We start from the raw sequence: 13,637 nt of genomic DNA on the forward strand, positions 1-13,637 counted from the left end.
AGTCTTCCAAAATATATTTTCTACACTTTCATCTTCTCAGCAACTGCTTCTATAACTACTTTGCACTTGCTCAGGAGTCAATAGAGCATGAGCAAGAGATGATAGCTTAAACATCAGAAATTGTTCTACACGTTGTAAACATCCCCATTTATCAAAACATCTTCATTAAAATATATAATTTTGTTGGCTAATTGTGACCGTGAATGCTCTTTTTCATATATGTCCAACATGAGTGTATTACTGACATGTATCACAATTTCATTTGTTCTAGTGAAAATATTTTCTTTTTTTTTTCCTTATCTTGATCAAGGATAACTTTTGAAATTTTTGTTACAAGCTAGAGCTGTTCTGTCTTTATGGCCAAATGTGCATCACTGCATCATTCCATTTCACTGTTTTCTAGGGTTATGAAGATTGGCTTCGACATAAAGCTGACAATGCAATGAACCAATGCCCTGTTCATTTCATTCAACATGGTAAACTGGTTAGAAAGCAAAGCCGAAAATTAAGAGTAAGTAACTATGACTTAAACAGATTTTAGGAGTCAGGCTTTACTGCACACCTCTTGTTTTACAAGTTATGCAGAAATGTAGTGTGATGATGATGTAGCATTTATTACATTTAATGGAGATTAGACCTACAATATACTACTTTTTAATTTAATGCCTCTGAATAAAGTATTTTTAGAAGCTAGGTTTCTGCTTTATCTTAGCTTTGTTAACTCCTCTCATAATTGTTCCTTTCATTTTCCATTTTTTAACTTGGAATTTCACTCATGATTTGTCTTCTCTTTTCTCCATTTTCGTTCCTCTGTGGTTATGCACATTAATAATTTATTTAAACCTGATTATGATAGTCAATGCTACTGATTTGTTCTATGTATACAACACATTTATATGCATACATATGTATACACACAACACATACAGAATACTTTCTTCATTACCCATCAAATCATAGCATCTTCATTGGCCTTCTGAATGCTGCTACACTCCTTTCCCGGGATTTTGAAGGTTATTTTCAGAAATTAATTTCTGCTGCTGCTTTTTTTTGGTTTTTTTGTTTGTTTTTTGTGGTGAGCAGATTAACTTTTCATCATTATTCTCTTTTAGAACTCAGCAAATTTGATAGGTATTTGTTTGGATTTTCCTTATTTCTGGTATCTTTGTTAGGGGTGTCTTTTTCTGCTCTGCCTTGTTTGGGCATAAATGGCTGTGCAATGTTCACAGCCTTTCTGCTGTGACCTTCCCTTTGAGTGTGATAGTTTCTGCCTAGGGCTTCCCGGTAATAAAAAAAAATTAAGCCATCACATGCTGAGTATTCCAAGTTTGTAACTAATTCCAAATAAAAATAATAAAGTACCAGATAACTGGAATTTGTATTCCATTAATTAATCGATTGTCTGTATTTTCTCAATTTTTCCCCTATTCTTTGTCATTCAGAGATTGTATATTTTGAGCAATTAAATGATAGGAGAGACAGGCATAGGAAATATTTGCATGTAAAGGGATATCTGTATGCATGGGTAAATGGATAAAGTTCTCTGACCTGTATTATGCAAGAAAACAGACTAGATTGTATAAAGGTAGACCCTTATGGACCTACAGCCTGTGGACATTTGATTAAAGAAAGGAAAAAAATAATTGCTAAAAGATGGGGTTTCTTTTTGACAGAATCACAGACTGGTTGAGGTTGGCAGGCATCTGGAGGTCATCTGGTCCAACCGACCAGCTCAGGGGAGGGCCACCGAGAGCCGGTTGCCCAGGACCACGTCCAGACAGGTTTTGAATGTCTGCAAGGAGGGAGACTCCACAACCTCCCTGGGCAACCTGTGCCAGTGCCCAGTCACCCTCGCAGTGAAAATGAGATGGACCCTCCCATGTTTCAGGTTGTGCCCGTTGCCTCTGGTCCTGTCACTGGGCACCACTGGAAGGAGCCAGGCTTTGTCCTCTTTGCACTGTTCGCTGACACAGTGGCAAATGTTGTCAGAACACCTTTTAGATTTTGTTAAGATGTTCTTTGCTAGTACTTTTAATTGTTTGGGGTTTTTTCTTATTCCTGCCTTTGTTTCTTTTGAAAATTGTTTAGATTATTAACTTTTATTTTAATAGGCTCTTGTATTATAGATTGTTTCTGGCTTGCAGGGTGACTTGTATGCCATGGCTTACAGAGAGAATCTTGCTAGATAAATTAATAAATAATAAGGATCATTCAACACTATGATCTGTGAAAATCAGAAGAGGACTCTTTTGTCTTTACGAGTTGGACCTAAAATCTCACTTTCTGATGTGTAAATGTTTTCAGTGGCAACTTAAAAAAACTCCAGACACAGTGGGCATTTTTTTGTCATGCTTGTTCTTGTAGTGACATGTGATTGTCAGGAAGGGTTTGTTTGCTAAAGTGGCCTCCTGACTTTCTGGCCAGATTCAATGTTCTGAAGAATTCTGATTTTTTCCTTTTATGACATCTGTAGAGGAGCTTAAACTTGCAGTAATATCACTGTGTTTTAGGTAGCTGATAAATTGACATTCTTTTCAGTGGTAAAGAAAGCTAGTAAAATCAAAATAGTTATGTGATGTTCTTACAGTTTGTTCTAGGAATAGGTGGATTCTCTGTCACCTAACACTTAATTCAAGATAATTCCTTAACAGTGTTTTGTCTGGTTTTGGTAAAATTCTCACTTTGAGAGCTTCATTATAATTTATCATGTCACCATCTTTCATAATTAATGATTTTGTGGCAAAAAGGCAGGTTCTTTTGAAGACGTATCTTGGGAAGAATAAGGCAACTTGAGCAGTAGTCTGGTCCGTCAGGGTGCACTGCTTTTTGGGATGAAGGCTCTGTATTGTTCAGGCTGGCTCCAGCCAAGACATTCACCGCCTCTGCTTCCAAACCTACCCCTTCTCTGTCTCACTACGTATCTTCACTTCCCTGGGTCTGCAGAATGATACATGAGAAGTCATTTAATCAAAAAGAAATATATGAGGAAATTAATCCCTTCCTAAAAATGAACAGCTGCAAACTTATTACTGGTTAAAAGTGCAGCTTTTCCCCCTCAAGAAACAGATTAGCTAATTATCATGGTGTTTTAATAAGTCTCTAACTTTTGTTCAGAGGCTGAAAATTAGTAAACCGTACAGCTCTACTGCTGCGCTAGAAGTCATGATTTTCAAAAAGATGCCACCGTTTACACAAAAGATGGAAAATATCTTATTGAAGTTTCTGTTAATTTTCATACCTGATTGTTGCAGGTATGCTTAGCAACTTGCATTCTCCTATGCCGTATATATAATCTACAATTTTTCATTGCTATTGGTTAATAAAAAGCCTTTTTCATATCTACAAGAAGTTAAATCTCATTTATTATATCATCATCCTAGTTCTTCAATACATGTTAGTAAATCTTATCTAAGCTGTCACAATTTTATTTTTAGATGTTACTATTGCTGGTTGTTACCGGACTATTTTGCGTAACTGGAATTAACTGGCTCCTGCCAACTGCTAAGGATATTGAAGTTTAGCTTTATAAGTGTATCATGAGAACAATGATTAAGCTGAATCTTATGATAATGAATTATGACATAAAAGTATACTGAACAGATGTTGAGCTACATGAAAAATTGCAAAAAATACATATTTTGATGGGATTTTTATTGAAACTTTGATATTCTTAAATCATCTAGTATATCTTTGCCATTTGTTCATTTTTTTATATTCCTTTGTAAAAGATGACCTCCAAAAATGTATTAAAGGCTGGGGTTTTTTTTCCAAATGAGTGGCTTACAGTAATATTTTGAATTTATAGGTGGTTGGCTGTTCTGTGACACTCTTAACATGCTGTAAGATATTACCTATGTTTGCATGAATAAAAATTAGTTTGCTTACCTTTAAACATGGATAAAAATAGGATGGACTTCTAGTCATAAATTCTGCTGAAAAATGTATCCTGTTTTCATTGGCAGACTTGGAATTCTTAGCTTTTTCAGCTATTTCTAATTATAATATTCAGAGCTAGATGCTTATCCTTGTGAACTACTGTTGTTGGCTCTTATCTCTGTTTTTGAAACAATGTTTTATTGTATTTAGTGTTAAAACAAGGACAGTATCTTCCATCTCTCAAATAAAGTTGCAAGACTTAGTAAACTGACAGTACTTGCAAAATGGTTATCCTGAGAGGAAAGGTAGTAGACAGTAGACTTCAGTCATTCCGCAAGCTGTAATTCAGTTTTTCAGAGACGTTTCTGTAGTTCTTTTACTCCTGTGGTAAAATCCTGGTGTAAATAAAATTTGATGAATTTTCAAGATATTTGAGTGAACCTAGGTTGTGGTTTTGAAATCTGAAATTTGGGCTGCTACAGAAATGATAAATGTATTTCATTTTACTGTGGTTTTTTTTTCCCTAGGTTGGAGATATTGTAATGGTAAAAGAAGATGAAACATTCCCATGTGACTTAATATTTCTATCAAGTAGTAGAGGAGATGGAACATGTTTTGTTACAACAGCTAGTTTGGATGGTGAATCCAGTCATAAAGTAATAAAAAGTTCTACAATTTCTTTTTAAGGCAAAGTTTGCATTTAATTTTTTACACAGATTACAATATGACTTCATGCTTAATATGTGTGAGCAGATACACTAACTTGTGTAACTTACATTTCTACCAGTTGACTTTGTTTCACTTAAAGTATCGGGTTTTTTATGGAAAGTTTTAAAATGTATGTATTTGTGATTTTGTCTGTGTCCAGTATAGGCATACAGATTACAGAGATAATGCACAAAATTTTTTGTACTTAAATGCTTTTACGGTGACCTGGAAGGTACTTGCATATAATGCAGGAAGATTCCCAATTAGGAGCATGTAAAGGTGCATCTTATTAGAACTATAGCTAGTTCAAGTAGCTAGTAAAAGCTAGTAAATCTATTTTGTGCTCAGCTGATGTATATGTGCAGATTAATGTCTTTTATATCTGTCCTTACTTTTTTGATTTTTATTTACACCTTTTTATTCATTCCAGACTTACTATGCTGTTCAAGATACAAAGGCATTTCACAATGAACAAGAAATTGATGCACTGCATGCTACCATTGAATGTGAACAACCTCAGCCTGACCTTTATAAGTAAGAAAATAATTCTTACCTGTTTCATTTAAGGTATCCTACCAATAAATTATAAGAATATCATAATGAAAAGATACCAGCTGCATCTGCCTGGTTAGAGTGGGCACGAGGGTGAGCTTGAAGACAGGTTAGTCTTCCATCCGTGCTCCTTTCCTGCAAGTAGTTCACTGGTCTGCTGTAGGGCAGTGGTCTCCAAAGGGGGTGCACATGCTGATCCATTGGGGTGCATGATAAAAATTTTAGAACTTCTATTTCTATTTATTTTTTTAAATAAAAAAAAAAGAAAGAAAATAAAATTAAGCTTTACTAGTATTTAATATTGGTACTGGCGCCCTTCCTCTGTCTGCGCGTGAGAGTCCTGTGTCACATACAGTTCACGAGGAGTCCCGGGGAAGAGAGGGTGCTCTACAACATGGAGAGGTTGCCAGTGGCACATGACGGTCAAGTGGCTTATAAAGATTCCCACAAAGAAACTGTGGATTGAAGATAATACTAAATGCAAGCACAAGTGAACAAGACAATGGCAAACACTTCCACTCCTAGTATGAGCTCTTCCTTAGCCATGAGATAAAAACAATGCCAATCCAATCAGATCAGACAAGAAGTCAGCGAAAAAAAATTGAAATTGTCAAGACTATTTGAAATATGGATTTATATCTGCTATCGTTAACAAAGAATCACACCCTACGTGATTTGAGATACTAGCTTATGATAGCATGAAGCCATCATGATTAGAAGACATTTAAAAGCTAAGCATCCAGAACATGAAGAAAAACCTCTAAAGCGTTTTAGCAATGTGTAATACTCAATATTTCACAAAAGTACTGTACAAAATTTCACTAAATAAAATAAAATAATCTTTAGAAGCCACTTTTGAGGTTTCCTTCTTAATAGTGAAAGACAAAAAGCCACATAGCATTGGGGAAACTTGCTCTGCCTGCCACAGTAAAAATAGCTGAAATAATACACAGAAAACAATATGGCAACAAACTAAAATGCACTCTTTTATCAGCAAATACTGTTGGAAGATGCAGAGGAAACATTGCTTATTTCTGAGGTGTGGAGGTATCGCTTTTTCCCTGATCTCGGTGACCAAGGAACTGGTCTAGGAATCTGCAAGAGAACAGCTTCTTTAGAAAACCAGTTCCATGAATGGCTTGATCCTTTTTTTAAATACGTGGGTCACAAAATGAACATTTGCAAGTTTTGAAGCTCACGCTGTTATAGATGGTGGAATTGGCTGAGACAGCTGTTGAAACACAAATAATGAGAATGCTTATTGGTAGGCAGCTTCTATCTCTGCTAATTTTTACTTGGCACTTTAAATCTCCACAAACCACAATGGTGAATCTTTCTTTCCAAAGGCGCATAGTCATTTTACATCATGATGTATCATAACAAACTGTACAGTGTCTTTAGATGTGGCTCTGCTGGGTTATGTCCCTGAGCCTGAGAGGTTCCCTTCCAGGGTAACAGACCCACCAGCTCCGCACAGTTTCCTCTGCCATCCAGAATGCTAATGTCCAGCTTAATCACTTTTGGTTTTAGGTTACCTGCTTGGACAGTGGTACTGCAAATACAGTGTACTGAGTCTGCCTGGAATGGGGTTAATTTTCTTCGTAGCAGCCCGTGTGGTGTAGTGTTTTTGATCTGTGACTAAAACAGTGTTAATAACACACTAGTGTTTTAGCTATTGCTGAAAAGTGCTTGCACAGCAGTCAAGGCTTTCTCTGTTTCTCACTCTGCCCTCCAGCAAGTAGGCTGGGGGTGGGTGAGAGGCTGAGAGTGGACACAGCCAGGACAGCTGACCTCAGTTGACCAGAGGGATATTCTGTGCCATACAATGTCATGCTCAGCAATAAAACTGGGGGGGGGTAGTCTTTCCAAAGTAGCTGTTGCTTGGAGACTTGGCTGGGCATCAGTTTGCTTATGGGAGGTGGTGATGGTTGCTGTTGTATCGCTTGGGGTTTTTTTCTTCACTTAGTAAACTGTCACTATCTCACTTTTGCTCTTCCAGTTCTCTCCCCTAACCTCTGGGGAGGGAATGAGTGAGAGGCTAGTGGGTGCTTAGCTGCTGTCCAGGGTCAGCCCACCACATATAGATAAAATGTACTTAGAGAAATTAAGAGGGAAAATTGGTTATTGGCTCTATACTTTTGTTTTGTTTTGCTTTTAACTCAGTTGTAGGTTTTAGGTCTTGTAAAGGATAGTAATCATACTGTTACTTACCTCAGGTAGTTTACAGAATAAGATTTCTTGTCTAATTAGAAGTTTATTCATAATTTTATAATCTTTTATATCTTCTAATACACAAACTTTACATTGACTTAGTGTTCTGTGTATTTTTGTGTCTACATGTTTTAAATATATCCATATGTATCTCTGTGTTCCTGTTTATTTCCTGGATAATCAGAGCACGCTTAATTGGAAGCTGTTTGCTCACTATAATATATACTTTCTATAAAATACATCTCAAATAAGCTATTCTCACTTAGGCTTTTTTAAATATGTATGTGTGGTATATATACATCTGTACACAGAGAGAATTATATGTCCTTGTGATGTACATTTAAAAAAATTGAAATATTTGGACATATATACATACAAATATGCAAATTAGCAGTGCTGCTAAACCGCTTGCATGTTTCCTTTACAGATTTGTTGGTCGAATAAATGTTTACCATGATAGGAATGAGCCTACTGCAAGGTAAGGAAAAAACGGAGTTTCTACACATTTAAACATTTTTAGAGTTGACTACGTATCAGTAATGAGAATTAGCTTTGTTTCATCAACATTGTGCTTCCTTGTCTTATTGATAAAATATTTTTCTCTTATGAAATGAGTCTGTAAACTTCTATATCATAAATATTTCATATTTTAATCAGTTAACTTCTCTTATGTCTTTATTCAACTTCAGTTTTTATTTTTTATGTATTGTATTTAGTTTCTAAATGATGTTGATAGGATTTTGACAGTACTTGTACAATACTGCCACATTAGCATGGGGTCTTGGTAGTGCACCAAACAATATGAATTTTTTTATCACTTGTGTGTTTCTCTTGTTTTTCTTCTTAGAAATTGAGGAGTTTGAACATGCCAAATATCATGTTTAGTTTCACTAAGGGGATTTGTACATTTGTCTAAAACGTCCACAATGTTGCCTTCCTGAGCACAGGCAGCATTCAGGGAAAGGCATTTTGTATGTGGTGTAGGGGTCGGCGATCTGTTACCCTGGGTCTGGCGCCTAGAAGGGTCCGTCTCCTGTGCCACTAAGTTTCATCCTGAAGTGAGTGCGGTGCATTCTGCTCAAGGAGCAGTCTGTAGCCCAGGATGTTCCTTGTCCAGCAAATGGAGAAGAAAATTGAAGCAGTACGAAAGAGGCATGAGTCTTCCTGTCTTTTCTGCCTAGGATCTTCTGTCTACCAGCAAGGGAGAGACTTGCTGTACCTGATTTTGTTCAGGTCCTTGCCACAAAAAGGCAAAGCAGTAGGAGGGAAAGAATTCTCACTTGGGTGATACCCTAGACCCCAGCATGTGGGAAGTGACTCCATTCTGGCTAAGTGCCTTCCTAACCTCGATGTGTCTGTAGATACATAATTTTATATCTCGGTAAGCAAAGAGGAGGGGAAATCCGGCTGCTGAGCGTGTCATTGTCATAGCTCCCTCAGGAAACACCTGTATAACTGCACTGCAAAGCAGTGCAAAAATCTCTGTCACCATCCAGAGTGACCATCTCTCAGCAGTCCTGGTCTGTATTCTTCCTGGGGTCCCTCAGGGAAGAGGGTCAGGCAGAGCATTGGGTTCTAGTGACAGCTGCCTACTTCCAGGGAGGAGGCATCCTTTCCTGAGGATCCTACTGTCTTTTCCAAATTGAGTGATGTATCATGTAATAGTTGATTGCTACAGTCTGCTGTGAAGACAGTCTTTTTTGCTTCTTTCACTTTAAAGATTCGTTTGACTAATAAAGTCAGTTGGAAATGGGCTTGGGTGGGAGAGGAAAGGAAAATAAGCAGAAAATACCTTTTCAGTCTCAACAGCAATAGATTGATCTGTGTATAACACTGTGAACGAGAAGAAAATCTGTATCATTAAGACTTGTATGCCTTGGACAGCACTGTCGGAGCAATTGGTATTTTTTACTATATTGGGGTATGATGTCCTATAACCCAAATAATTCATATAGCATCACTCCATTGGTTTAAATGGAACTAGTTTCAAGTTTTACATCAAGAGTTACGGTCCTGGGGTTTTTGTTCGTTTAGGGTTTCCTTATTTTGGGGGGGGGGGGTGTCATACCACAAGAACACTTTGAATAACATTCAAAAATACTGAACTTAATTCTTGTTTCTTTTCCATTGCTGTATAGGTAGTCTGACAATTCTGCATGCTGTCTGTCTATACAGTAGTCCTTGATTTTGCGCTCACATGATGATTTGTATTACACATCACACTCCAAAATATTATTATAAACTGCATGGGGATCCTTACATTAATTCCCCTACTCCTCAGTAAATTATTTTACCTATATTCATCTTTATGCTTTGAAATGTACACAGCAAGTATCAAACAATACCTTGTATGCCACTTAAAATGAAAGATCGTATTGTTCTTAGTAAGTAATTCTACTATGCAAGGCCATATAGTTTATATAAGCCTAAAAAAGACTTGAATCAGTATTTTTAAAAATAAGCATCTTACAATTGGGATGATGAATTTTTATTTAGGTACCCACATATGTGATTTTTAGATGCATTTGGTTTAAGACTTGAATTGTGAAATTATGAGCTTACTTTTAGGCATCTCTCTCTATTTTTTTAATTTTCACTTAAAAGCTTTAAATACTGCCTAGTAATTTTGGTACACAAAATAAAAATATTTGACTAAAATTAATTTCCTCTTTTACGTGGCTTCCACTAAGGTCTGCCGTTTCTCCCTAATATTTTTTATATTTTGTAATGCTTATCTTTTGCAGGCCATTAGGATCCGAAAATCTGCTTCTTAGAGGAGCCACTTTAAAGAATACAGAAAAAATCTTTGGTAAGTATTTCTATTGATTATTTAAATGGACTCCGAAGTAATAAGCAAATGTCAAACAGGGTTACAACCCTACAGTTACTACTGAGCATATGATTTCTATTGAATAACTAGATTTACAACTTTTTAATAAGGTTTACTGTTGCTATAAGTGCGGTAATGTAACTATTAATGATGTACACCAACTACAGAGATTTTTGGGAGAGGGAATTTTTAGTTTAGTCTTCAAAGATGAAGTGAAGATGACTCAACTTCTTCATGTAAATACATGGCTTTTGAACAAGCACTGTGTATTAATGTTGTTGTCCCAAAGGAGTTAATGAGCCTGTTGAAAAATTTTAAATCTGTCTTGCTCACTTGTCAAAACAAACAAACAAACAAATCATACCCCAACCAGATATAAATATGGGTCATAAAAAAAAAAAAAATTAAAAAAAAATCCACTTAAACAGTTCCTGATCAAAATGAGACTTTTTGCTAGCCAGTGTATTTTGTTTGTATGAATTGTTTTCGTTCCATGGAAAATTTTGAATATGTTAGCAGAAATAGGAAGCACAAACTAAGATATGGTTTTTTTAGAAATTCTTCAAGAAAGCCTAGTGGGAGTTGTAGTTCCATTGTAACAAGCCACTCTTTGCTGGTGACAAAAGGGACAAGGATCCAAGTCATCTTCTATCATACACAACTTCTGCACTCCCAAGAAAGAAGATCATAGATAGCTATGAACTACTGAGCCTAAAATACCAAAATCTTGCAACTTTTTCTTCAAAAAGGGTGTCAAAAGTATTTATTAATTTAAACTTGTTCTCTTTGCTTTTAATTGTAATCTAAAATAGATGAACTAATATAATTAGCTTGTAGTAAGTATTTCTGTAAACTTCAGAGGATGGTTTTAGTATTTCAGTTAAATTGTGTATCGGGCAGAGATATTCCTAATATGAGTGGTTTTTTCTAGTCTGCCTAACACATACAGTGTTTGCCATTACCCCAGCACAATGCATATCCTAAAGTATTTTATTCTAGCAATGTACAGGTGTGCTGGTTTGATAACTGCTTTAAATCCATCTTCTTGTTTACACCTTCTTTTTGTTGTTTTATTTAATCTTCTGAAGTTTAGTCTCTCAATCTGTGTTATCAACAGGAAATTGTTAATATCAAAAGATCACTCTTTTCATGAATTATTAAATTTTCCCGAAGCAAGCAAAATCAATGACTGCCTTTTCTTCTTGGATGTATCCTGCAATTTAGCCCTATCCAGATTTGCTTTCTCAATGTATGACTTAGATTCTAAAATTAAAGCCAAAAGAAGAACTTAAAATGCAAGGAGATTTATTCAAAACCCAGCCTTGGTTTGGCTTTGATACATAGCAACATGTTAGTAATTGGGAACTGTGAGTCTGGAATGGGATGTAAATCCTGCTTAAAATTTCCCTCTAAGAACCAAGATATTAAAGCCATTTCTAGCTTCTGAGTATCATCGAAATCTTTGTTCTTTTTCTTCAGACTACACAGAATTAAAGAAAATACAGATTATAATAATCTGGTGAATTGTGCTTTCATTAAGTTATTGTACCGTGCAATCTTTAGTAAAATAAGTTGTCTAATTTCAGGTGTTGCTATCTACACTGGCATGGAGACTAAGATGGCATTAAATTACCAGGCAAAATCACAGAAGCGATCTGCTGTAGAAAAGTAAAATTTCTAATATTTTTTTGGGGGGTGGAAAACTGCATGTTTGAATGGTGAATAAAAGTGGATTATTTTTTGGTTTTGTTTTTTTAAGAAAAGTATGTTTCATTGATTTAAATTTAAAAAGATGTATTTTTGTGTATCATTTTTTACTTATAAGACGAGTCATATAACGCCATATAAATGAGATTCTCAATATTGAATTATTATTAAATGTTTAAAAAAGTGCCGCGTTAATGTAATGCTTACCTTTTGAAAATATGATGTGTTTTGTTGTTCCGGAACACTTTTCTTTCACTGGTCTGTGTACACCTACTGACAGTTTTCCATGATTATGTGCTTCAATTTTCTAACTTCCCTTTTCACTGCAAGTAAGTCTTGGATTCAGTAAAAAAATTATTATTTTGATGCACTTCACTTTGGATCAACTGCAGTAACACAAGGCCTGTCTGGGGCAGGTTTTCCATGATGTAGCCAAAATTGAAAGTTCTGTATAGGCATATATATTGGGAAAGGAAGACACTGCTGTCCTCAAGGGATGAGCTGACATTGGTTGCTTACTTTTTTTAAAATAGAGAGGATTATTTTCTAGTCCTCTGCTATCTGAAATCGTCAGCTCTGAGTAAGTTGTCCAACCTTGTGGAAAAAAAAAGAAAAGTCATTGATTAAGGCAAGATGTACTGACCAGCTGACAGCCCTTCTCTTACACAGTGTCTGAGCAATGATGATGTGTCTCTCTCTGTTGTTATTGATGTATACCCCATGGCTTTTAGTTCATGCCCATCATTAATGAAAATATAATTTTCAATGTGGAGTGTTCTTGCTCTTTCTTTTTTTTAGATCTGTCTAGAAGGAGTTAAACCATTACAGCTACATCGCAAAATGTTCTCGATAGATTTATATTTCTGTAGTACTTATGTAAGTGTTTTTATATTGGTTCAGGGAAATGGCATAAAAAGTTCTTCAGATACAAGCCTAGTTATTCTGTTATGATTCTATCTATGCTATTGTTTTCATTAATATCCTAGGTTTGGTAATATGTCACACACATTTTGGAAACAATTATAGCAGTTAACATTTGAAATAGAAAATGGTCCTCGATAATGTTTTTCTTCATTGGGAGAACACTGTAGAGAAGTTATTTTACATCATAGTATTGTTAGACTTGCAGCAAACGTTAGGCTGAAGCAGAAGTCTAACGTTTTTTAATAAACTCTGTAGTTTATATGCTAATGGAATTTTAATTTTGCCTTTTTTTTCTTCTTAGATCAATGAATGTATTCCTTATTGTATACCTCTGTATTCTCATCAGTAAAGCACTAATAAATACTGTCCTGAAGTATGTCTGGCAGAGTGAACCATTTCGTGATGAGCCGTGGTATAATCAGAAAACAGAGCCAGAAAGGAAAAGAAATCTGGTATGCAAATAAAATAACAAAAAAGTTTCACTAAACTCTTGATTTATAAGAATCCTACTGAAAAGCATATACAGCCTGCTTGCTTACCAGTCATAAGTTGTTGCTTTTTTTGTTAACAGTGGTGGCAATATATTTATAGAAAGCTTGTATATTAAATTTTTGCACTTAAGTTGTATGTGTGAATGTAACTGAGGAGAAAATGTCTGATTTAGTATAAAAAGCCTCATGAAAGTGTTTTGGAGTTTCCTGTCATTGATGCGGATTACTAAAGAACTGACCTCTTGCAGAGAAATATAGGACTGAAAAGAGTCTCACAACTATTGGCAATCATATAACAGACATGTTCAAAATAATCTGCTGTCAGAATCTCTGTAAAA

General features: G+C 35.6%; 1 protein-coding gene across 1 annotated transcript in view; it reads left to right on the forward strand.

The window, feature by feature from the left end:
* ATP11A (ATPase, class VI, type 11A) overlaps nucleotides 1–13,637 on the forward strand; it is a 128,006-nt gene that overhangs the window by 76,664 nt on the left and 37,705 nt on the right. The window contains exons 5-11 of the mRNA XM_010575632.1: nucleotides 404–511; nucleotides 4,404–4,532; nucleotides 5,015–5,118; nucleotides 7,775–7,825; nucleotides 10,092–10,156; nucleotides 11,764–11,845; nucleotides 13,110–13,260. Coding sequence (XP_010573934.1) covers nucleotides 404–511; nucleotides 4,404–4,532; nucleotides 5,015–5,118; nucleotides 7,775–7,825; nucleotides 10,092–10,156; nucleotides 11,764–11,845; nucleotides 13,110–13,260 — 690 coding nt within the window. The remainder of the gene's footprint in view (nucleotides 1–403; nucleotides 512–4,403; nucleotides 4,533–5,014; nucleotides 5,119–7,774; nucleotides 7,826–10,091; nucleotides 10,157–11,763; nucleotides 11,846–13,109; nucleotides 13,261–13,637) is intronic.

Source organism: Haliaeetus leucocephalus, unplaced genomic scaffold, assembly GCF_000737465.1.
Source record: "Haliaeetus leucocephalus isolate CR32 unplaced genomic scaffold, Haliaeetus_leucocephalus-4.0 Scaffold495, whole genome shotgun sequence".
NCBI lineage: Eukaryota > Metazoa > Chordata > Aves > Accipitriformes > Accipitridae > Haliaeetus > Haliaeetus leucocephalus.